The 23,805-nt window shown below is 36.8% G+C and overlaps 1 protein-coding gene across 4 annotated transcripts in view; it reads right to left on the minus strand.

The window, feature by feature from the left end:
- VPS8 (VPS8 subunit of CORVET complex) overlaps nucleotides 1-23,805 on the minus strand; it is a 249,364-nt gene that overhangs the window by 78,451 nt on the left and 147,108 nt on the right. For all 4 annotated transcript variants that reach the window (XM_041731695.1, XM_041731696.1, XM_041731694.1 and 1 more), the window contains 3 exons: nucleotides 21,822-21,868; nucleotides 5,540-5,687; nucleotides 1,198-1,287 (listed from right to left, as the gene is read on the minus strand). In XM_041731695.1, coding sequence (XP_041587629.1) covers nucleotides 1,198-1,287; nucleotides 5,540-5,687; nucleotides 21,822-21,868 — 285 coding nt within the window. The remainder of the gene's footprint in view (nucleotides 1-1,197; nucleotides 1,288-5,539; nucleotides 5,688-21,821; nucleotides 21,869-23,805) is intronic.

A 23,805-nucleotide genomic window follows, 5' to 3' on the forward strand; every position in this document is an offset into this window, starting at 1 on the left:
TTCAGCCTTAAAACAATGAAATTCTGGCATATGCCACAACAAAACTTAAAGACTTTATGATAAATATACTGTGTGATTCCACGTATATGAGATAATCACATTCAAAGGGTCAGAAAGAATGGTGGTTGCTAGGCGATGGGGGGAAGGAGTTGAGGGGGTTATTATTTAATGGGTACAGAGTTTCAGTTTGGGAAGCTGAAAAAGTTCTGGAGATGGACAGTGGTGATGACTACACAACAATGTGAATATACTTAGTGCCAACAAAATGGTAAAATTTTTGTTATATACATTTTATAACAATTTAAAAAGTAGATAAAAATTTTTGTGAAAAATGGATAGAACGAACACCAATTGTTGGTGAGAATGTGTAGCAACTAAAACTCTTATTCATTATTGGAAGGGATGTAAAATAGAATAACCACTTTGGAAAGAGGTCTGATAATTTCTTACAAAACAAAATCTATTCCTATCTTATGACCCAACAATTCTACTCTTTGGTATTAACTTCAGAAAAATGAAAACATTTGTGTACAAGATCATGGTAGATTCTTAATAACCAAAAACTAGAAATAGCCCAGGTATCAATCATCAAGAGAATGGATAAACTATAATATATTCATACACTTAAGTATTACTCAGCAATAAAAGAAACAAAGTCCTGATACATCTCAAAAGTATCATGCTGAAAGAATTATACAAGAGTAGCACTAGAGGATTCCATTAATATGAGGGCATAAAATAGGTAAAATGAATGGACAGTGAAAAAAAATCAGAGAAGTGGTTATGTGTGGGGGTACAGAAGTGGATACCGAGTGTGAAGGAGAATGAGGAACTTCTTTTGGTGAAGGTAATGTTCTCTATCTTGTTAGAGACTAGGGACATAGGTGCATGCATCTGTCAAAACTCAGCACATGACACACTTAACACTTGTGCACTTTACTGAATGTAAATTTCACTTTAAAAAAAACATGAAAAAGAAATGTTGAGTTTTAGTCAATGACTAAACTCTAGTCATGATAAAAATATTCAGTGGTAAAATTTAGTACTGCCAAAACTTACTCTGACACACAAGAAATTAAAGACAGATGAAAACTTACACAATGTCGTATATCAATTATATCTCAATAAAAAAAGATGAGTTGATGAATAGAGAGGGCTGGAAAAAAACATGACAAAGCAAATATAGTAAAATATTACCTTTAGCATTATTAAGAAGGCACCATGAATATCTCCTTTTTTTTCTAATAGATAGGCAGTGACTTCATGAAGTTGATACTTTTGGGTAATCTAGGAAAGAAGAAAAGATAAAGATTTTTGTTCACAAATCTTGTTTGTGGATCCTATTTAAGGCCGAAAACTACATGACAAGAAATAAATCCACACCTCAATAGTACACTACTGTCTAGTAGAATAGGAAATTTTTTACCTTCTAGTCTTATAAGTGGCCCATCTTGACGCTCAATTTAGCAGTTCTAACCAAAGAATGTTTATTCACTTTTTTCTTCACTAATTTAAAATTGTCATTTACATGCTTGAGTATATCCACTGGAGAAAAGGTAATATGTACACATATATAGGAATAATATAAATCAGAAAATATTTAGAACAAAATGGCAATGAAATACAAAATATCAACTTGTGAGATCTTAATAAACATCAATAAACTAAGAGTTTCTAGTAAGTAAAAGAAATATCAAACAAGCTAAGAAGATAAATGAAAGAGAGTAAGTGCAGAAAACAATACTACTGAAAAGAAACAAAGGAGAAACAATACAGAGTTTAACCGCAACATAGTCTCTGAAAAGACCAATAAAGTAAAATAAGAAATTTAGCAATAAGAAAAAGGCACAAATAGTTAACATGTTCAAAGTAGATAAACATATGATCCTCTCAAATACAAAAAAAAAAATGTTTGATAAAATGCAGTAAAAATCCTTTTTTTTTTTTTTTTAAGATTTTACTTATTTATTTATGAGAGACACAGAGAGAGGCAGAGACATAGGCAGAGAGAGAAGCAGGTTCACTATGGGGAGCCTGATGTGGGACCCAATTCCAGGACCCTGGGATGAAGACCTGAGCCAAAGGCTCAACCACTCAGCCACCCAGGTGCCCCAATGCAGTAACAATTCTTAACAAAAACAAAAGACTCTTCACAAATTGAGAATCAAACTTTCTTAATAAAAACTATAAAAATCCTAAAATAAACACTATATTTAATGTAAGATGATAGACACATTGTCCTTTAAATCAGAAACAAGGCAAGAAGGATGCATACTGTCACTGCTTCTATACAGTAATATATAGCTCCTAGAATCTGATAAGAGAGAGAAAACAGTGAAAGATTGAAAAGAAAAAAAAGAAAAACTACTTGTCTTGGAAAGTTAGTAATGTCATAAAAAAAACTAGAAACTATATGAAGGAAGAATTCAGATTCTTTTTGATACAAAACAATGTACAAAAATTAATAACATGCAGCAGCAATAAAAAAGACGTCATTTCAAAAACTTTCACATTGGTAAAAAATCTAAGTATCTAGGAACAAATGTAAGAAAACATATGCAAGAATCTTGTATAACATATAAAAGTTATCAAAACCTCAACTAGAGAGCATAAAAGGCTTTTAAAAAGACAACCAGGTTCCTGAATGTGAAGACTCTACATTGCAAAATGTCAATCTTTTCTGAATTCATATATAATAAATTCGATGTACATATTTCAACAAAATCCCATAAGTAGTTTTTTTAAAGGAAACTGATTTGATATGGAATAGTAAGAGCCTGAGAACAGACACAGAATTTAAAGAAAAAGAATGAGGGAAACCTTTTTTTTTTTCAAATAATATACCTTATTATAAAGCTATATTAATTAAAATATGTGGTATTGGTATAAGGAAAGATATGACCAAATGAACAGAACAGATCCCACAAATAGAGCCATGTCTATCTGGGAGTTTGGTATACAGCAGTATGGCATTATGAATCAGTATAAGGATACCAAAATACCACATGGACCACTGGTTATACACAGGGAAAAAAAAATGTATAAACCCTCCCCTGATCTGTTTACAAAAATAAATTCCAGATGGATTAAAAGCCTAAATGTAAGAAGCTAAACTATAAAACTTACATAAGAGGATATCTTTTATACCATCAAAGTAGAAAAGGAAATAAACTCACACACACAAATTTAAACCTTAAAGGAAAAGACTGATAACTTAAAAATAGAAGTCACTAAAAATCAATTTAAAAGATGTGTCACAACAGACTGGAAGAAGGCATCTCCAACACATAAAATCAGCAAAGGATTAGAAATGCAGAAATGAGAATTTCTACAAATTGTTAAGGGCAAAACTTCAGTAGAAAAATGGGCAAATGATATGAACAGATAATTCAGAGAAAAGAAAATCAAGAGAGTCACTGAACATATGGAAAGATGTTCAATGTCACGAATAATCAATGATATCCATCACACTGTCAAAAATTAAGAAGTCTAAAAATGGGGGATCCCTGGGTGGCTCAGCGGTTTAGCGCGTGCCTTTGACCCAGGGTGCGATCCTGGAGTCCCGGGATCGAGTCCTGCGTTGGGCTCCCGGCATGGAGCCTGCTTCTCCCTCCTCCTGTGTCTCTGCCTCTCTCTATGTCTATCATGAATAAATAAATAAATCTTAAAAAAAAAAGCCTAAAAATGCTAGAAATCAGCAAAAATGTGGGAAAACTGCAAATACCAAACACTGATAATGAGAATAGAAACAAACAGATCAACTTGGCAGTAACAGTAGAATAAGCTACTCTAAGAATTCCACTTCCAGATAATTACTTAGAGAAACCTCACATGGGCACAGGAGATTGGTACAAAGAAGTATAACGTAGCATTGTTTATAATGGTAAAGGAATAGAAATAAAACCAATGTCTATCAATAGGGAAAGAAACTGGCATATTCATTCAATTGTTATTACATGACTATTAAAATGAATGAATTAGATCTACATATATAAATTTGATAAATAAAACATGTAATGAAAATATTTTTCAATAGGATATGTACTATATGATACTCTTAATACAAATTCTAAAAACATACAAGACTATATCATCCATTTCATAGCTATGTACATCTTATATATATAAGAAAAATAAAAAACATGGATGGGAATGATCCACTTTCCATCTTCAGGTTGGTGGTGACCTCAGGGAGAGAAGGGAACTGACAAATAAAGGGTGCTTTATTTCTAACAAACAACAAAGATCTGAAGCCAGTATGGCAAAATGTGAACATCTATAAAATTGGATTGGTGAGTACATATATATATTTGATATTCTGCACATTTCTATTTTATTTTTTTAAATAATAAATTTATTTTTTTTTGGTGTTCAATTTGCCAACATACAGAATAACACCCAGTGCTCATCCTGTCAAGTGCCCACCTCAGTGCCTGCCACCCAGTCACCCCCGCCCCCCTCCCCTTCCACCACCCCTAGTTCATTTCCCAGAGTTAGGAGTCTTCCATGTTCTGTCTCAGTATCTGCACATTTCTATTTTAAATATTTCACAATTTAAAATTTTTAGAGCACTTGGGTGGCTGAGTTAGTCAAGCATCTGCCTTCGCCTCTGGTCATGAACCCAGGTTCCTGGGATGGAGCCCCACGTTGGGCTCCCTGCTCAGCGGAGGGTCTGCTTCTCCTTCTACTCTTTTGTCGTGCCTGTGATCTCTTTCTCTTTCTCTCTCAAATAAATAAATAAAATTTTTAAAGTGTGTGAATAGTTCAGGAGCTGGTTCAGAGAATACAGGTTCCTGTCTCATGTGTATTGACAGTAATAGAAAGGAGACAGAATGGTAGCTTAAAAAATTTTAATTCAAGCCTCTTAAGATTAGAATATGTAAAAAAAAAAAAAAGATTAGAATATGTATGTGTGTATATCTACACACACGCATCCACACATGTGCACACAGTCTTTCTCATTTGGAAACAGGAGAAAACAAGGGAAGGGGTTCAAGGCCATGACTGGGCAAAGGCTATCCACTGCCACAGAGTCTAAGTCTTATGCACAACAGGACTATTTAACCATCAGTGTCTGCAAATAAGACCTTGGTTTTTCCTTTTAATATTTTTATTATATTCCTTCCTCTAGGCTAATTGTGTTGGTTAGCATGTCTGTGAAACCTGATTAATAACAATGATGGACACCGGAAGCAGTTTATCAGAGCAATGGAGACCATGCGCTATGGAGTCAGACAATATGGGTTCAATCCTGGGGGCCATGTACTGTAATATATGCGCGTCCTTTTGCACATGTTTAAACTGCTAAATGATTAGGACGGTTTATTGTTGTCTGCTCCACATTTTGGTCTTACCTGGATGGCTTCCTTTTTTAAAAGATTTTATTTATTTATTCATAAGAGACACAGAGAGAGAGAGGCAGAGAGAGAAGAAGGCTCCCTATGAAGAGCCTGATGCAGGACTCATTCCCAGGAACCCAGGATCATGACCTGAGCCAAAGGCAGATGCTCAACCACTGAGCCACCCAGGTGGCCCTTACCTGGATGGTTTCTTCCAGGCGGTAGCACTCAAGGACCTGCAGTGTCTCTATAACCTGGTTTGGGCTGAACTGACATAGCAGCTCAATGAACTGCTCCGTAACACAGGGAGACATCTGCAGCAATTCTTGATTTACATGAATACCTTCCCTGAAAACAAAAACGGCAAGAGAGAAGCATTATTTAACCATATCTATAATTATGGTTACAAGTAAGTATATAAGCCTTGAAACCAAGATTACCTTCTGGTGAGGTAAGTGGTAAATTAAAAGACTCTGTTACTTAAGTTGTTAGGGTAAACCACATTTTATAACAGAGACAATCTAAATCACAACAGTACTCAGTTTACATTGAATAATAAAGGAAATGATATTCTGTGAAAGCTCCTCTAAATAAATACCAAAGTTGTACTGCTGCTCTAGAAGACACAAAATTAAACAATGATCCATTATTATATTAAACCACCTTCCAGTCTTTACAAATGTCCCTACTATATACTTCCCTTACAGCACCAATCACATCATGGTGTTAATATTTTACCTTCATCAGAGGTAAATTTTAATTAATACAGCTTTATTATCTTTATTTATCTTTCTTATCTAAAGACTATAAACTCTCAGAGGCTAGGTACCAGGTATCTTCCTACTAATGAATTCCTAAAGCCTGCAACAGTGCCCTGCATGTTGTAAGGGCTAATTATTTAGGTGTTGTTAAAATAAATCTAAAAAATGGACGAGTAGTAGGATACACAATATTTATGTGTTCATTGGTCTACTATATCAGCTATTCAGAAAGCCCATTATTCACAATGTCCACATGAGGTAGAGCTACTGGGGTGCCTGGCTGGCTCAGTTGGTAGAGCATGTGACTCTTGATCTTGGGGTTGGGAGTTCAAGTCCCACATTGGGCATACAGCTGAATTTAAAAAAAAAAAAAAAAAGCTAGAAAAATAAGAGGATCAGTTTTATCATGGTGGACACTCAATTACCAGTGGCCAAAAGTAACTATTTAGAAAATCAACTACCGCTCATTACAGAATTAAGAATCATCTCTGTAGCTTCAAAAGAAGTCCGTTCCTTCTGAGAGCCCTATCTTCTCTTTATGACTCCTCAACTAAAGCTCCTTATATAAAAAGAATCAGAATAGGGTTAATAAGATACAAAAATGCTTAGGAAACTAGCCTGTCGAAGAAATGTGAAGGCAGATGGTTTAAAGCAACACCTCCCAGCTTTTCTCACATCATGGCACACAGAGAAGGATGGTATTGGTATGGCTTATCAGAGTAAAGTAAGACTGGTCACAGGGAGATATGGCTGCCCCAAGAGCTGAGGGGATGAGTCTCCAGGCACAACTGTAACACATGTGCAACACACCAACAGTCCCAGGCGGGAATCTCTGGACTCCACTGAGATCAATCTGAGGTTAAAAATACTCTACAAATGATGGTAAATAGTACTCCTATTTTTACTCATAAGAAACTTCAGTTACAGAAAGAGGAATTATATTTAGAGATAGGAAATCTTTCCTAAATTAAGAAGAGTCTTGTGACACTCCATTATGACCAGAGGTTGAGTGATGAACACATTAATTAAGTTCTGCTGCTTGAGGCTGTCAATACTTGCTGATGGGCTAATTCAGTGTGTCCTCAAATTGGCTGTAAATCTCTAAGATCAAGTTTCCTTTCTTTTTTCTTTCTTTCTTTCTTTTGCATTTCGTAACTGCTTTGACACAGTATTTGCTAAGTAACTGGTTATTCCCTATGTAGACTATCACCTTAGTTCTTCACAAAAATTATCTTCTGGGAAAGAACTTGAAAATTACCTTTTTAAGTGTCCATGTCCCAACTACACTATAAATTCTGAGAGCAAAGACTGTGTGGCATTCAATGTCTTCCAGCATTCACACAGTCTTGGCACATAATAAATAAGTACTCAGTAAATATACACTGCATTGAACTGAATTGACTGGCCACAATGTACTGGATTGCTTTCAGAAAAAGGGAACTAAATACAGGATAGAGGGGCGAAAATTACAAGGACAATGACTCCACAGTCAGATTGAGCTACAAATGAATCCTGTCAGAAAGTTCTTCATGGACAAAATAGAAAATGTACATGACAACAAAGGGAAATGATGGTTCTTTATGTAGGATCAAGGTTTTGTCTCAATAGAATACTCAGTAAAAGAAAAAAGGGAATGCTAATCAATGGTCCTTGATGTTAAGATGAGTCAGTGTTCTTTTCAGACGTTTATATCACATTGGTAGGTAGTGTTAATACTTTACCTTCATCAGACTTCTGTTAATATGTCTCATAAATGCAAGACTATGGAGCAAATTAAGACTAAATATAAGCATCTGCCACTGAATCCCAGTGTTTGATTCTTTCTAGAACATTTATTTACAAAACTCTTTGCAAGTACTGAAGATGTGAATATGCATTAAAGCAAGCAAATCTCTCAGACGAATAGATTTGATGCATTCATTTGTGAGGGAAATAATATGGCTGCTGGGGAAATGATCAGTCAACATCAACATAATAAAAACTTTAATAAATAGAGTAACAATGAATTTACATCCATTTCTGACTGCTGCTTATCAGTCTTACACATAAATACAATTTGTTATATCCATTTCTCAAAGCTACTTGTTACTTTTCTATTAGCTACCTGCTTTGCCACTGCTAACTTTAATGTATCAAAATTATGTATTTTAGACTTAAACCTTATCTACTCTTTTGGGAATTTCTACTTTAAGAATAGCACTGACTCGGCAGCCTGGGTGGCTCAACGGTTTGGCGCTGCCTTCAGCCCAGGATGTGATCCTGGAGACCTGGGATCAAGTCCCATGTCGGGCTCCCTGCATGGAGCCTGCTTCTCCCTCTGCCTGTGTCTCTGCCTCTCTCTCTCTCTCTCTCTCTCATTCTGTGTGTGTGTCTTTCATGAATAAATAAAAAATCTTAAAAAAAAAAAAAAGAATAGCACTGACTCTAAGATATGAACACTTAAATATATATATAAAAGGTAGAATTTTACAAGGCATACACAACTTTTCTCTTGTCAGCTTTAAAAGAAAGCATATATAGGCCTTGTCAAATACATGCACATACCAATCATGCACAAAAATTCAGGTTGGTGAAAACATCCACCCTTACTCAGGTTGTGAAAATAATTTAAAATTATGATCTTGTACATTTGGCTATTTCTAGGGGAGGATAAACTATGTATCAGTTTTGAATAAGTTACATCATTTAAATGACTCTAAAATTCAAATTTTCATAAAAATATTTGATAAAGAAAACATGTTGCATGGGGATGAAAAAAGTCTGGTCTAGTCTCTCTTCTTCACTCTAAACATTGCACAAAAATAGGCTAGTAGAGACTACTTGAGATTTCTGAGAAAGAGAGTTTCATAATCTCCTTGTAACTTATTTTGACAATTTAGGACCACCTCAGCTTAGCCTAAATCCTGATTGCCTGAATTCCCTGCTCATCTCCATAAATCCAGGTGGTGGCATATTGATGACTACTTGGTACCTTTTTTTAAAAAAAAAATTATTTATTTTTTAAAGATTTATTTTAGAGAGAGAGAGCAAGAGAGAGCACAAGCTGGGGGTGGGGAGAGAGAGAGAGAAGCAGGATCCTTGCTGAGCTGGGAGCCAGCCTCTGGCTTGACCTCAGCATGCTGGGATGACGACCCGAGCCCAAGGCAGCCCCTTAACTGACTGAGCCACCCAGATGCCCTACTTGGTACCTTTAAGACTGAGAACTCAAATATATCACTCACAACACACAAGAGAAAAGACAATTATTCTCCATGTAGTTTTCATTCTCAAGTTGTTTTACAAAGTCGTTAGGCAGAACTTCTAAGCTTTCTATGTACATTCCATGTTAAAAATGCCACAATGTAGGGAAGCCTGGGTGACTTGTCAGTTAAGCATCCAACTCTAGATTTTGGCTCAGGTTACGATCTCGGAGTTGTGGGACTGAGTCCCGTATCGTGCTTTGCACTGGGCATGGAGCCTGCTTGGGATTCCCTCTCCTCCTCTTTCTGCCCCTCCTCCATTAAAAAAAAAAAAGCCACAATGGGCAAACCTATACATAGAACATTATGTCATATGGTACAAGTATGGCATTTCTAATCAGATACATTGATCAAGAATTGAAGTTGGTCAGTTGGTACCTTTGGATAAGGGTTTGTTAAAAGGCAAAGTTAAATCATAGCTCATCCTTGCCACTTGATCAGAAGTCGAACTCCAATAAAAAATACAATAAATAAATAAATACATAAATAATAAAATTCAGATAAAAGAAGTCTTCATGCACTTGTTGGTATTTTAGATAAAAGCTAAGATAGAAGCAAAATCAAATATAACAAAAAACACAGGATCTAATTTGCCCATATAGTATAATAGCTGTATGAATTGTGTATGTAATGCATATGTAGATGTGCATACAACTGCTGACAAAAAAAAAAAAAAGAGAGAATGAAAGTACACAATGTTAATTTCAATGATGACAGGATTCCTGGGTACTGATTTTTTTATTTTTATTTTTTGCTTGAGTATAATTGATACATAATGTTACATTAGTTTCATGTGCACAACATAATGATTTGACAAGTTTATATATTATGTTCACCCCAGGTATAGCTACCATCTGCCCCAATACATTGCTATTAAAATATCATAGACTATAAAAAAGAAAAAAGCCACAATGTAATCCCATGTAATTTGAACAAAACCAGTGAATACTCCAATCTGCCCGAAAAGCACTTTAAGTGTGATTATTAAAGGTAGCAAAGACAATACTTCCAAAATGTATATGGAACTGTACCAATAGCAATGTGCCACAAACTGGATGGAAACCTGTCCTGTCACAAGAAAGTATGCAGTAGCACAGATCTCCCGGATAGCCCTCGACATCCTGCAGAACTCCAGCATCCCTCCCACAGAACAGCCGCACTCCCTTCTCACACCAAAGCAGACAAGTGCACCATTCTCACAGCAAAGATTCTGCTACATCAAATCAATGTAATAGCAGATGTAAGCCACATCTCCTGGGGGACTTGTTCACTCTCCATTTCCCTAGTCTCAAGTGTCAAAATGTCCTCCCCAAATCTTAATAGAATTGTTATTATCTCTCTGATAGTCACAAAAAAAGAAACTGAATTGTTTTGAATGTTCTCCTACATAAGCAGAAAAATGGCTTTTATAAGCTAACAGAAATAAGAGCCTAATGATTTTCATAGAAAATTAATTTAGCTCCATAACCTTATCAAGTACAAAGAGTATCTGGGTCATTCCAATGCTGTACAGACTTCAATTAAAAACTCATAAAAACTTACAGGGTAAGCTAAAACAATTTTTTAAAAATACCACTATTAATAATGGTAATGAGAAGAACTCTGAGGTTATTTGCAGTGTGTATCTTTTTCCCACTGCAAAGCTCTCCTTAACACTAAAATCTGCCAGTAATCCTACTAGCAAGAATTGTCTTGATAGGCCTAAGTCAAAGAAAGGCTGGATAGGGGGATGCCAGGGTGGCTCAGGGGTTGAGCATCTGCCTTCGGCCCAGGGCATGATCCCAGGGTCCTGGGATTGAGTGCCGCATCGGGCTCCCTGCATGGAGCCTGCTTCTCCCTCTGCTTGTGTCTCTGCCTCTCTCTGTATCTCTCATGAATCAATAAATAAAATCTTTAAAAAAAAAAGAAAGGCTGGATAGGTACACATCCTGCCACCTCAGCATAATACCTAAATTGAGGCATTTTCAGGTCTGGATGAGACATGTAATACCATTCTCTCCCCAAAGTGATGGATGGAACTGGAGAAAAAAAGGTGCAGTTTTGTGACCCCACCACAGAAATATTCTTTAAACTGTTCTCAGAAACAGTTTTGAACTGATGCTGGGTCAGACTATTATAAATTTAAAATGATATCCACATATAATTCTGAACATACAGAGAACGAAGATGTTTAGTTTCTGGTCTGGCATGTAAAGAGCTTGAAAGTTAACACTTCCATCCTCACAGGAAAAATGCCAAACAAACCAAAAATCAACAGCTCCTCTTTGCTCTACCTGAGAGCTGAAGTCATGGGGCAAAATGTCATCCCTAAATTGGAGAGCAACAGACAGGTAGATATAAATAATCACAGCATACTGGAGTGGAAGCCAGGAGCAGAAACCACTGCTTCTGGAGCCAGTACTGGAATAGGAAAACTTAAACTGTAAATGACAAAATGCCAGAGATTTGGTGTGGACAAACTTAAGAGTTAAATATTCTAGGTCGCCAAGTCTTGGGGTGCAGGTTCCCACACTTTCATGAATTTTATCTCAAGGAGCCACCAAGTTCTCATAGTGAAGATTGGAGAAAAATCCAGCCATGCTTCCAGTAGCAAAGAGAAGAAAAGTGGCCATTTAAAAATACATCCAGAGCATTTTGCTCTTCTTAACAAGACCTGCTGTTACGGACTTATGTCCCCTGTAAATTCATATGCTGAAGTCCTAACTCCCAGTATCTCACAATGTGACTTGCTTTGGAAACACCAAGTTTGTTAATGTAATTAATTAAGTTAGGATGAGGTTATACTGGAATAGGGTGGACTCATAATCCAACATAACCTGCATCCTTAAAAGAGGGGAAATTGAGACACAATCCTACATACGGGGAGAATGCATGTGAAAATGAAGCCTGGGGGATCCCTGGGTGGCTTAGCGGTTTAGCGCCTGCCTTTGGCCCAGAGCATGATCCTGGGGTCCCGGGATCGAGTCCCGCATCGAGCTCCCTGCATGGAGCCTGCTTCTCCATCTGCCTGTGTCTCTGCCTCTCTCTCTCTCTCTCTCTCATGAATAAATAAATAAAATCTTTAAAAAAAAAAAGAAAGAAAATGAAGCCTGAAATCAGGGTGATGCTTCTGCAATCTGAGAAATGACAAAGACTGCCAGCAAATCATCAGAAGCTATAGAAGAAACATGGAACAGTCTCTTTCTCACAGCCACAATCCTGTCAACACTTGATCTTAGAGTTCTCATCCCTAAAACTGAGACAATAAATTTCTGTTATTTAAGCCACACAGTTGTGGTGCTTTGTTAAGGCAGCCCTAGCAAGCTAATACAACTGCTTTCCAGGAAAACTATTTTACCAGAGCTTAAACAAGCTGAGGGAAGAGAAATGACCCAAGTCGAGCCTTTTCTAGCCTTCCTGTCTCACTTAAAGGGCAAAGGGGCTACTGAGAGGTACTTGGGAGGGTCACTACCCAGACATACAACTCACCAAAAGAGTGAACACTAATCACAGGACTATAGAATGTCTCCCCTTTACCATACCTCACCACCCCATCAACAAAGCATGCCTGTATGATAATATAGAAATATAACTGAAGAACTACACAGCTCAGACTTTAGGAAAAGTCTCTGGGGAAATCCAAAGACAACCAGGGAGACAAAAACAAGGACGTTCAAGGAACTTTCACCCTCAAACTATAGCTAGAGCACACAATAAGTTTAGCTTCACTCCTAGCCAAATAAAAAGTCACACCAAGGACCTATTTGCCTCAGTTTACAGTACTTCATTTTGAGCTTTCAATAAAAAGATACAAGATATCCTAAAAAAACAAAAAAGGATACAGTCTGAAGAGACTCAGCAAGCATCAGAGCCAAACTCAAATATGGCAGAGATGCTAGATTTATCAGACAGGATTTAAAACAACTATGATTAATATGCCGAGGGCTGTAAAGGAAAAAGAAACAACATGTAAGAACAGATGGGTAAAGTAACCAGAGAAATGGAAACTCTAAGAAAGAATCAAAAGAAAATGCTAGAAATGAAAAACACTGAATAAAATAAAGAATGCCTTAGATGGCTTCATCAACAGCCTGGACACAGCTGAGAAAGAATCAGTGAGCTTCAAGGTATGCCAGTAACACATCAATAGAAATTTCCAAACTGAAATATTGTGGGAAAGCAAGACCCCTCTCTGTGTCGCTCATGAATAAATAAATAAAATCTTTTAAAAAAAGAATAAAGGGGCAGCCTGGGTGGCTCAGCAGTTTAGCACCTGCCTTTGGCCCAGGGCATGATCCCAGAGACCCAGGATCGAGTCCCATGTTGGGCTCCCTGCATGGAGCCTGCTTCTCCCTCTGCCTGTGTCTCTGCCTGCCTCTCTCTCTCTCTCATGAATAAATAAATCAAATCTTTAAAAAAATAAAAAATAAATAAATAAAACAAAAAAATAAAAAAATAAAAAAAAAGAGAAAGCAAGACCTCAGCAGATAAAAGAAACCATAAGAACAGGGACATGGGTAAATGGCAATAGCTTTATGCATATGGCCAAAGCCAATTATTCCCACCATTGGTCAGTAATGAAAACAATACATGTTGAAAACAGCAATGATGGTGGGTAGTTAGCCAGTCCTACTGAGGTCAGTTCCCCCATCCTCCACAGCCCCCTAGTTAATGTTTCTATGAAACCTGTGTAGATAGTCACCTATGAAGTTCCCTACTGCCCCTCTCATGATTGGTTTTCTTGAGTTGTTTTTCTTCCCTTTTTCCCACATACTTCACGTTCTACGATAATAAAACCGATAGCCAACCCAAATTCAGGGTTTCACCTTGGCACCTGTACTTCTTGGTAGTGCCTGATGGTGAAGCCCCTCCAGAATCTGAAGTATCTGTTCCAAGATACTGGATTCTGAGTAATCATTTCATCTCTCATTGGAACATGCCATGTGGCAAAATACAAAGGAAAAAAAAAACCACCCTGGGGACGGGAGAGCCCAGAATAGAATATCCAAAAACTGTGGGACAAATATAACACTAAAAAGAGAAGAAAGAGAAAATGGGACAGAAGAAATATTTGCAGCAATAATGACCGAGAATTTCCCCTAAAGTAATGACAAATATCAAACTACAGATCCAGGAAGCTCAGAGAACACCAAACAGGATAAACAGCAAAAATCTCCACCTAGGCATATCATACTCCAACTGCAGAAAATCAAAGACAAAGAGAAAATCTTAAAAGAAGTCAGAGGGAAGGAAAACAGCTTACTTATAAAGGAAGACTGATAAGAATCACACTAGACTTCTCTCCATAAACCATGCAAGCAAGAAGAGAGGAAAGGGAAGTATTTAAAGTGTTGGAAGAAAAAAACCACCAACCTAGACTTCTGTATCCAGCAAATTATCTCTCAAAAGTGAAGGAGAAATACTTTCTGAGACAAATATTGTGAGAATCAGTACACCTGCCTTTCAAGAAATGTTAGAAGTTCTTCAAAAGGAAGAAAAATGATAGTCAATTAGTAGTTCTTTGCTTTTGTTTCCCTTGCCTCCAGGGACATGTCTCGTAAAAAGTTGCTATGGCCAAGGACAGAGAGGTTGCTGCTTGTGTTCTCCTCTAGGATTTTGATGGTTTTCGGTCTCACATTTAGGTCTTTCATACATCTTGAATTTATTTTTGTGTATGGTGTAAGAAAGTGCTCTAGTTTCATTCTTCTGCGAGTTGCTGTCCAGTTTTCCCAACACCATTTGTTGAAGAGAATGTTTTTCTTTTTTTTCTTTTATTCATTTGTTGAAGACTGGTTGACCATCCTGTTGTGGGTCCATTTCTGGGTTCCCTATTCTGTTCCATTGATATATGTTTCTGGGTTTTTTCTTTTTTCTTTTTGTGCCACTACCATACTATCTTGATGATTACATCTTTGTAATATAGCTTGAAGTCTGGAATTGTGATGTCTCCAGATTTGGTTTTCTTTTTCAACATTACTTTGGCTGTTTGGGGTCTTTTCTGCTTCCATGAAAATTTTAGAATTATTTATTTGAGCTCTGTGAAAAAATGCTAGTGTTATTTTGATAGGAATTGCTTTAAACGTGTAGACTGCTTTGGGTAGTATAGACATTTTAACAAGACTTGTTCTTCTAAAACATGAGCATGGAATGTTTTTCCTTTTTTTTTTTTTTTTTTTGTCTTCTTCAATTCCTCTTACAAGTGTTCTATAGTTTTCAGGATACAGATCTTTTACCTCTTTGGTTAGGTTTGTTCCTAGGTATCTTATGCTTTTTGGTGCAACTATAAATGGGATCAATTCCTTGATTCTCTTTCTGCTGCTTCATTATTGGTATAAGAAATGCTGAATTCATGCATCAGTTCTAGCAATTTTTTGGTGAAGTCTTTTAGGTTTTCTACATACAGTATCACATCTGAGAAGAGTAAAAGTTTGACTTCTTCCTTGCTGCTGTATATGCCTTTCATTTCTTTTTGTTGTCTGACTGCTGAGGCTAGGACTTACCGTACTCTTGAAAAACAGTGGTGAGAATGGACATCCCTGTCATCTCCTGACCTTAGGGGAAAAACTCTCAATTTTTTCCCCACTGAGGATGCTATTAGCTGTGGGTCTTTCATATATGGCCTTTATTCCCCCAGCCTTATTTTAAAACAGCTTTTTCACTATGTAAATGCTAATATGGGTATTTTAAGATTAACTACTTTTTTCTTTCATTGCATTTCCTTAAACATTTTCCAAAAGTGAATCACTAGATCAAAGCATACGTATAACTTTAGAGGTCTTAATAACACACACACACACACACACACACACACACACACTACATACTTTAAGTTGCTCTCAAGAAAACAAAGTGGAGGGCAGCCTGGGTGGCTCAGCGGTTTGGCACCGCCTTCAGCCCAGGGTATGATTCTGGAGTCCCGCAATTGAGTCCCATGTCGGGCTTCCTGCATGTGGCCTGCTTCTCCCTCTGCCTGTGTCTCTGTCTTTCTGTATATATATATTATAATATTATATAATATATATTATATATATAATTTCTCATTACTATATAATATATATTATATATATAATATATATAATAATTTCTCATGAATAAATAAATAATTTTAAAAAAGACAAAGTAGACTATGAAGGAGAGCAATGATAACATGTAGTGCCTCCTCTGCACAAACAGGTCAATACTGCTGAGGAATAAAGCAAAGAGAAATGGGAGAAAGGAAGAAAATGAACCTGGATAGACAGGCCTTGAATCACATCAAGGAAGGCCATGAGGAGTTGTGTTTTGCTTTGGATAAGAGAGCAGAAAGAACTCTGAGAAGGAGAACTTCGCCTGTTTTAAAAATGGAAGGAGAAGAACTAGGAAGGCTGGTTAGGAAGCCTGCAAGAGGGATCAGGAGAGAGATACTGTGTGCCTGAACCAGAGGAGTAGGGAACAGAAGAGAGGACTCCTATATATATATATATATATATATATATATATATATATATATATACAGGAGCTATCCAAAAAAGGTTGGGGTCATAACTGATTCTGTATGGTATGGCTGAGAAAGTGGAGTAGGTAAAGCAAAGTGAAGAACACATCATCACTCTCAGAATTTTATTTAAGACACTTAAACATAATTTCCTGCTTACTTCTCTATTTCCTCCATTAGAATGTAAATTCCCTCAAGGCAAGGCCCCATCTTATTCACTATTTCATCTTCCATGCCTGTCAGAGTGCTTAGCACACTATAGTTACTCAGTAAATTGTTAAATGAAATAAATGGGCAGATAATGCCATTTCAACCTCAAGTATAGTACTTAACAGACAGCAATTTCATTATAAAGATGTAATCAATAAAGAAATAAACAAGTGTAGGCTATTTTCTTGCTATCAACCATCTATCTATCTATCTATCTATCTATCTATCTATCTAAAGGGTCTAGAGATTAGGAAATGATATGTTTTAAAAGGTTAAATCTGAGCTTCTGGCAAAGTACTAACCAAAAACACTGAAGGGTTTAGAACAAGTCTCATCAAAATATGTCACTTTGGCATATGGACTATTTTGAGCTAAAGGCAATTAAGACCCTGTGAGCTCAAGAGAAATCTTTCCCCTCCAATTAACTACCTAAAAGAATCTAAAGTGGGAGTCTTTCCCAGAGTAAGAGTTATTATCAGAGATAAATTTCATCTGAGTGGCCCATCTGTATGGCTGGGCAAAAATCTAAATACCGAACATCTGCTCTTCTTGCCCTGTAAATTGCCCTCCTCCTCTCTGAAATCCTAGGCCCCTATCCCATTCCTTAGCTTAGGATGGCATATATATCTTATTTTACCTTTCTGTCTTTGAAACTCTCTCGTACATGGGGTTTTCATATACATGAAATTAAATTTGATTTTCTCCTGTTATTCTGACTCATATCAATTTGATTCTTCGTCTAGCCAGAAGAACCTTTGAAGGGTAGATAAAAATGTATCCTAACAATAGGATTATCTGGTGGTAAGCCTGGACAAGCTGATAGGCACTAACAGAAGTAGAAATGAATTTTCTATGTCAAACTTCATGAACGGAATATTCTAATTTTTTAAAAGATGTATTCACTTGAGAGGTGGTAGCATGTGTGCATATGGGGTAGGGGGAGCTGAGGGAGGAAGAGAATCTCAGCAGACTCTCTACTGAGCATGGAGCCCAACACAGGGGCTCAACCTCACAATCCTGAGATCCTGACCTGATCTAAAATCAAGAGTCAGATGCTTTTGCAACCAAGGGGAGGAGTGTGGGGGGATGGGGTGACTGGAGTGATGGGTACAAGGAGGGCACTTGATGGGATGAGCACTGGGTATTATACTATATGTTGGCAAATTGAGCTGAAATTAAACATTTTTTTTTTAATTAAAAAAGAGATGCTTAACCTACTAAGCACCCAGGTGCCCCCATAACGATCTAATTTTTTATTTAATTGTGAAATATGCTATTTTAACAAAGAGTGTCAATATCTTAAAATGTCCTTTCAAAATTATCCACAGAAACACTGACAAATTCAACTTAAATCCAATGTATAACCATTTCCATAATCTATGTTTTGCTCCTTGGCAAAGCTACTCATTTTCTTAGCAACACTCAAGTTTTACTTTATTTTGATTAAAGATTAGAAATACAATGTGACTTTTATGTGTTTTTTTTCCTACAAGAATATCATACCATATATTTCAGAGGCCTCCAGGACATGGTTAGCAAAGGCTAAATCGACATTACCAAGAGAAGTGTACTGGGGAAAATACTGTGAATATAAATATACTTGCACATTTTCTTTATTCCTTATGCGGCTCATTGCCCCACAAAAGCCATCAGTGTCCTTTTCTATTATTCTTCAAGCATCCCCACTCCACAAAAGGCCTACATCTGGATGTAAATATATCAGGAGAACTCCCATGAGAATTCTTGGCCTGGCAGGAGTGCACACAGGGAATGGGGGAAGGATAGGCCTTTATGTAGCAGATGTCCCAAAGAAGGGAATTGGAAGAGAATGCAAATCCATTCTCTCCCAAGCTGTTGGCCTCAATTCAGGCAAGTAATTTGCTTCTGTAGGATTAACTCCCCCGCCAAAAACTATCTAATCTTTCTATGTACAGATGCCACCAATATCTTTGTAGGTCAATTAATTCTACTGAGGACATTATTTACATAGCAAAGATAACAAAGAAATCGAACAAAGACAATAGAGAAATATACTTAAGAATTCAACTAGATGATTTGTCCCTTTAAAAATGCTATTGACAAAATAAAAGGCTACCCCCCTCAAAAACAACTCAATGAATACTGGTAAATGTTAAATCAAATATGCATAAACTATATATATATATATATATACATATATATATATATATATATATATATCCTATTAACTCAGGTTTTGTGGGCAAAAGTAAAAAAAAAAAAGTAATATTCTGACATGACACACATATACAGTCTCCATCTGAAAACGACTGTTTTCTTTCATTTTCCTTACTTGCCAGAACACTGCTAAAAGAACTTCATGAGTGGTTGGGGGAGAACCTGGTTGTTTAAAAAAAAAAAAAAAATCAAATGCTTAAGAACAGAATGGGAAGAATCAAAGGCAAAAATAGTCTCCACTGTCTGCCAGTGAAAACTGCCAGGCAGGCCCAGTCTACCTATTCTTGCTGTTCTTTTTCCTCTAAGTGTCTTTTCCATATTCCCTTGTTTCCCAGAACCTGACAAGACTCTAATCCCTTTTTTATCAGATTAGTCAAAAAGAATTCTTATTTAAAAAGGCTAAAATGTGTTGGGAAATCAGTCATTCAGAGCGATGACTGCATTTATATTACCTAATACTGGTATCTTTTTATTTATAAAAAATAAGATTTGGCCAGTATCATCTTCTGTATTTTATTACATGTGAGAAAGAGCCAAGCACAAAGCTGAATTTCCTCTGTCCTTCTAGCTTGAGTCCCACCAGATAGGACGGTTGGGGAAAAAGGACTTGATCAAATAAATTACCCTAAGGGAAGAGGCTCTAGGTCCTAGTGATGTGAGGAACAAAGGAAAAAAGTAAATGTGGATAAAACTGAATTTCCTTATAACCTGCAGCCCACTGGCAGATACTTGAGGCAAGGCAGGATAAAACTTTCCTCCAGGAACTCCCAAAAGGGAAAGACAATCTTAGCTTGACAATAGCTAGGCCTCCAGCATCCTGTGAGTCTTCATTAGCATATGGAAACCCTTTTGGAAACTTCCCTTGTCTTTACCTTCCTCAACACCAGAATATATAATCAGATGCTCTCACAATCCCAGGGCAGCCCTTTCTGCTCAGGGGTCCTGTCCCATGCTATAAAAACACCTTTTTGCACCAAAGACATCTCAAGAATTCTTGACTATTGGCTTCGAACCTCAACATTTCCACATCATTAGGAGAATGGATGTGCCACAAGGGAGGAACAGGAGGAACTGTGCCACAAGAGAAAGGGGTGCACAGGTCACAAAGAAAGGGCTGGGGCTGAGGCTGGGTGCCTCCTTCCTCGGTCACCTCCCGTCTTCTTTCACATCTCTGTCCCCAGCTCTCTCCACCCTTTCCCCACCAACACCCAACCGATCTAAGATGTTCCTATCAGTTAACTACAAATGACCTTGGCCCAAACTGGCTCTGCGGGAGAGACAAATGATTCATAGAAATTTAAAAAAAAAAAAAAAAAAAGAAGTTATCTAGCCTCAGTGATATTCTAAGAACAGGGAATTAAAACACAGATGATGTGAAGATGTTTTGAACAGTGGTGCTGGGGTATGTAGTCAGATTGCCTTTCTAAACATCTGCATGTGCATGTTTCTAAACATCCACATCTGGATGACTGAATTTAAATGCAGCCTGGCCTGCTCTAGATTTAAATGACTGAGATTTCAAAAAATTATTACAATCAACAAGACTACTGGCATTGTGGTATGTAAAAATAGCACAGAATCCTGGAAACCCAAACTGAGATGATCATTAAGTAACTAAATGACTGTTTTCAGCAGCTAGTGTACACCATAAAGCAACATAAAAGTTTGTACGTCTGATGGGAAAGCTATGTCATACTGGAACATTACCCTTACACCACCAATGCTTAACTCAGTACACATCAAAAATATCCCCACCTACAATGGTTCTGTGGGTTTGGGCCCAGATGTCTGTATTTTTACAAGTTTCTAAGGTGATTCTGACACATACTTCCAGTTAGGACAGAGTGACTGTCTTAGAGGATGTTAAATATTATTCCACTCAACTCCCAATTAGTCCACTTAGTCACAGCAAAATGTTAAGATCTCTCACACAGAGCTGCTCTGCTTAAAAATCCATTACTAATCTTATCTCCCTGGGTTAATTTTCATGTGATGAGTACCACAGTAGCACTTAAAAAAAAAAATTAAACTTTGCTTCTCACACCACAAGAAGTTATTTAAAATTAACACTTCAAATGAGGATTTAAGAAGTAATAAATTTAGAGGTGAGCTGGAAACCAGGGGTTTATTTTGAAAGTAAAACTATCAATCCACAGTATGGAATAAAGAACAGGAAATAGTGATGTTAGGATAGAAAGGGGAAGCCAGATGGTCATCAGATTGTTCCTGAACCATGTCTTCACGGCATCACTTCATTATTTTTTTTTTACAATGATAACAACTCACCATGTATGCCCATGTTCAAATGAAAAGTATTCCCTCAAGATATAATCTATTTTCATCAGATGTTTTAGAATAATTTATGAAACTGTCAAACTAACATTAAATATCAAAAGTCGATTATACTATTCAGATAAAATGAGCCAGTTTCTTTTCTTCTTTTTTTTATGGGTGACGGGGAATAGGGAGAGGCAGAGAGAGTTCATGACCTGAGCCAAAATCAAGAGTTCGACACTTAACCGATTGAGTCACCATGCGCTCCACAATGGGCCAGTATTCTTAACCTCAATTTATTTCCTTTAATTTTCATCTATCTAGAATAAAAACAAATTTATTAACATACCTTGGGTCAAGAAGACTCCTCAAAAATTTGAAAAGCAAAACTTGGTTCTGAATAGAAAAACAATAAAAAAAATTAAACAAATCTTCAAACTATGCCACGGTAAAGAACAACTCTAGAAAATCCCTTTTAAGTCTATGTACAGATCTAAGAAATTCTAAAGAGTCATTTGGAGGTCATTTCCTCTCAGTAATTGAAATCACCCTCACACATTCCATTTTGAGTGCAGAAGAAACACAAATGCATTGTTACTGTCAAAAAAATAAAAGCCCTATACTAAGACACATCCTTAGCGGTTCTCAGCACTAGGACCTTGGGAAAGGCAGGTGCTCTGAACTGCTGTGCCGACAGTGAGTTCTAGCTACACTGAGGGGTTCACACTGCCTCACCTGGTCCTCCTTTTTTGTGACAATAGCCTATTGTGAGATAATCTAAGTAGAGTGGGAGTTTGAGACACAACAGCAACCACCACCAAAAAAGCTCATTAACTTCTGTAATCAACTACAGAAGAGACGTCACACTGCAACATTAACAATTAATATGTCATGAAATCTGGGTTCTGTTTCTTCCACTTACTTGCCATGTGACTGTTTAAATCACTGACTCTCTTAGTAATTCAGTTTACTTATCTGAAAAAGAGAACACAATATCTTCTCTGACTTCTGCAGAGGTAGAAGTGAAAATTAAATGAGATACACCTTAAAATACTCTGAATATAAATAATGTTTTTAAGTTCTTAGGGAAACTAAGCAAAAATTATAGCTTAGTTTTTCTTTCTTCTTTCTTTCTGGATACTTCAAACTTCATCCATATAAAGCAAAGAACTCTCAAAACTGAAAAGGATTAATGTACTTTAGAAGATGACATTTAAAACATGTTATCAGTCTTTGATTCTCTATCATTTTCCTGGTCTATCATTTTGTTTTATTTAATAGGACTCTCTTCCTGGTTGTAACTTAATATTCTGGCTTTTTTCATTTCAAGAATTCTCAAAATAATTGGTTAGAAGCGTATTTCTTGCCACTAAGAAAGGTACTTTCATATTCAGTAAATCCTTGCAATAAAATAAATACTTCATTTATTTAAAAGAAATGTGTAAGACTCTCCAAGCACTCCACAATCAAATAAACATCTTTTAAACAAAATCTATGACACTTTAGCTTTTTTATGTTTGTCTGATAAGTGACATTATATTTATTTACTTGGCCTCTCTGTCTCTAAGGATCTTTAGAGACAAAGGGAAACAGAAAATCCTGCTTAGATAACCTTAAATGACAGTAACAACACTAAGGAGGCAATACGTCAGAAACTGCTGACTTTTAAAGAGGGGATGGAGAGTAGTTTTAGCAGAAGTGTCCTCCTGTCCTAATCACTAGAATGGACTGAATGACTCTCCATGTACTTCTCAGTATCCTGGGCAATGCTTTATCATCATTTAAGTTCAACTATTCTGCAACTGTCTGTTGGCTTATCTGCCTTCTTCCTTAAGCATAGGCATACATGTCTATGTTTTTATATCCACAGTACATAACAGTGTTATTGGGTCACAAAAGGTACATAATATTTATTGAATTAATGGATGTGTTGAGTTCATGGACCTCATTATGCTGGACAGCCAAGCCTGATGCCTGGGAGTCACTTTTAACCTCTCCCATCACTTTTAACTCATTTCCAAGTCCTATACAGGTTTTACACCACAACACACCCTGAACCCATCCACACTACCACCACTGACTTAGTCCCCATTCTCGCCATCTTCTGCCTAAACCCTTCACTTTCTAACTAGTCTCCATGGTCTCTGTTCTCCATATGCTCTGTTAGTCTACTCCCCACACTATAAAGTTAGTTTTCTATAAAATGAATCTAATGATGTCCTTTTGCTGAAAAACTTTAGTAATTCTCTAGGTTGTCTAGAATATCCAGTATAATTTCTAGTGCTACACATAAGATTGTTCAGTATCAGAGTGCAAACTCTCATTTCTAGCCT

The sequence above is a fragment of the Vulpes lagopus genome, chromosome 17, assembly GCF_018345385.1.
Source record: "Vulpes lagopus strain Blue_001 chromosome 17, ASM1834538v1, whole genome shotgun sequence".
NCBI lineage: Eukaryota > Metazoa > Chordata > Mammalia > Carnivora > Canidae > Vulpes > Vulpes lagopus.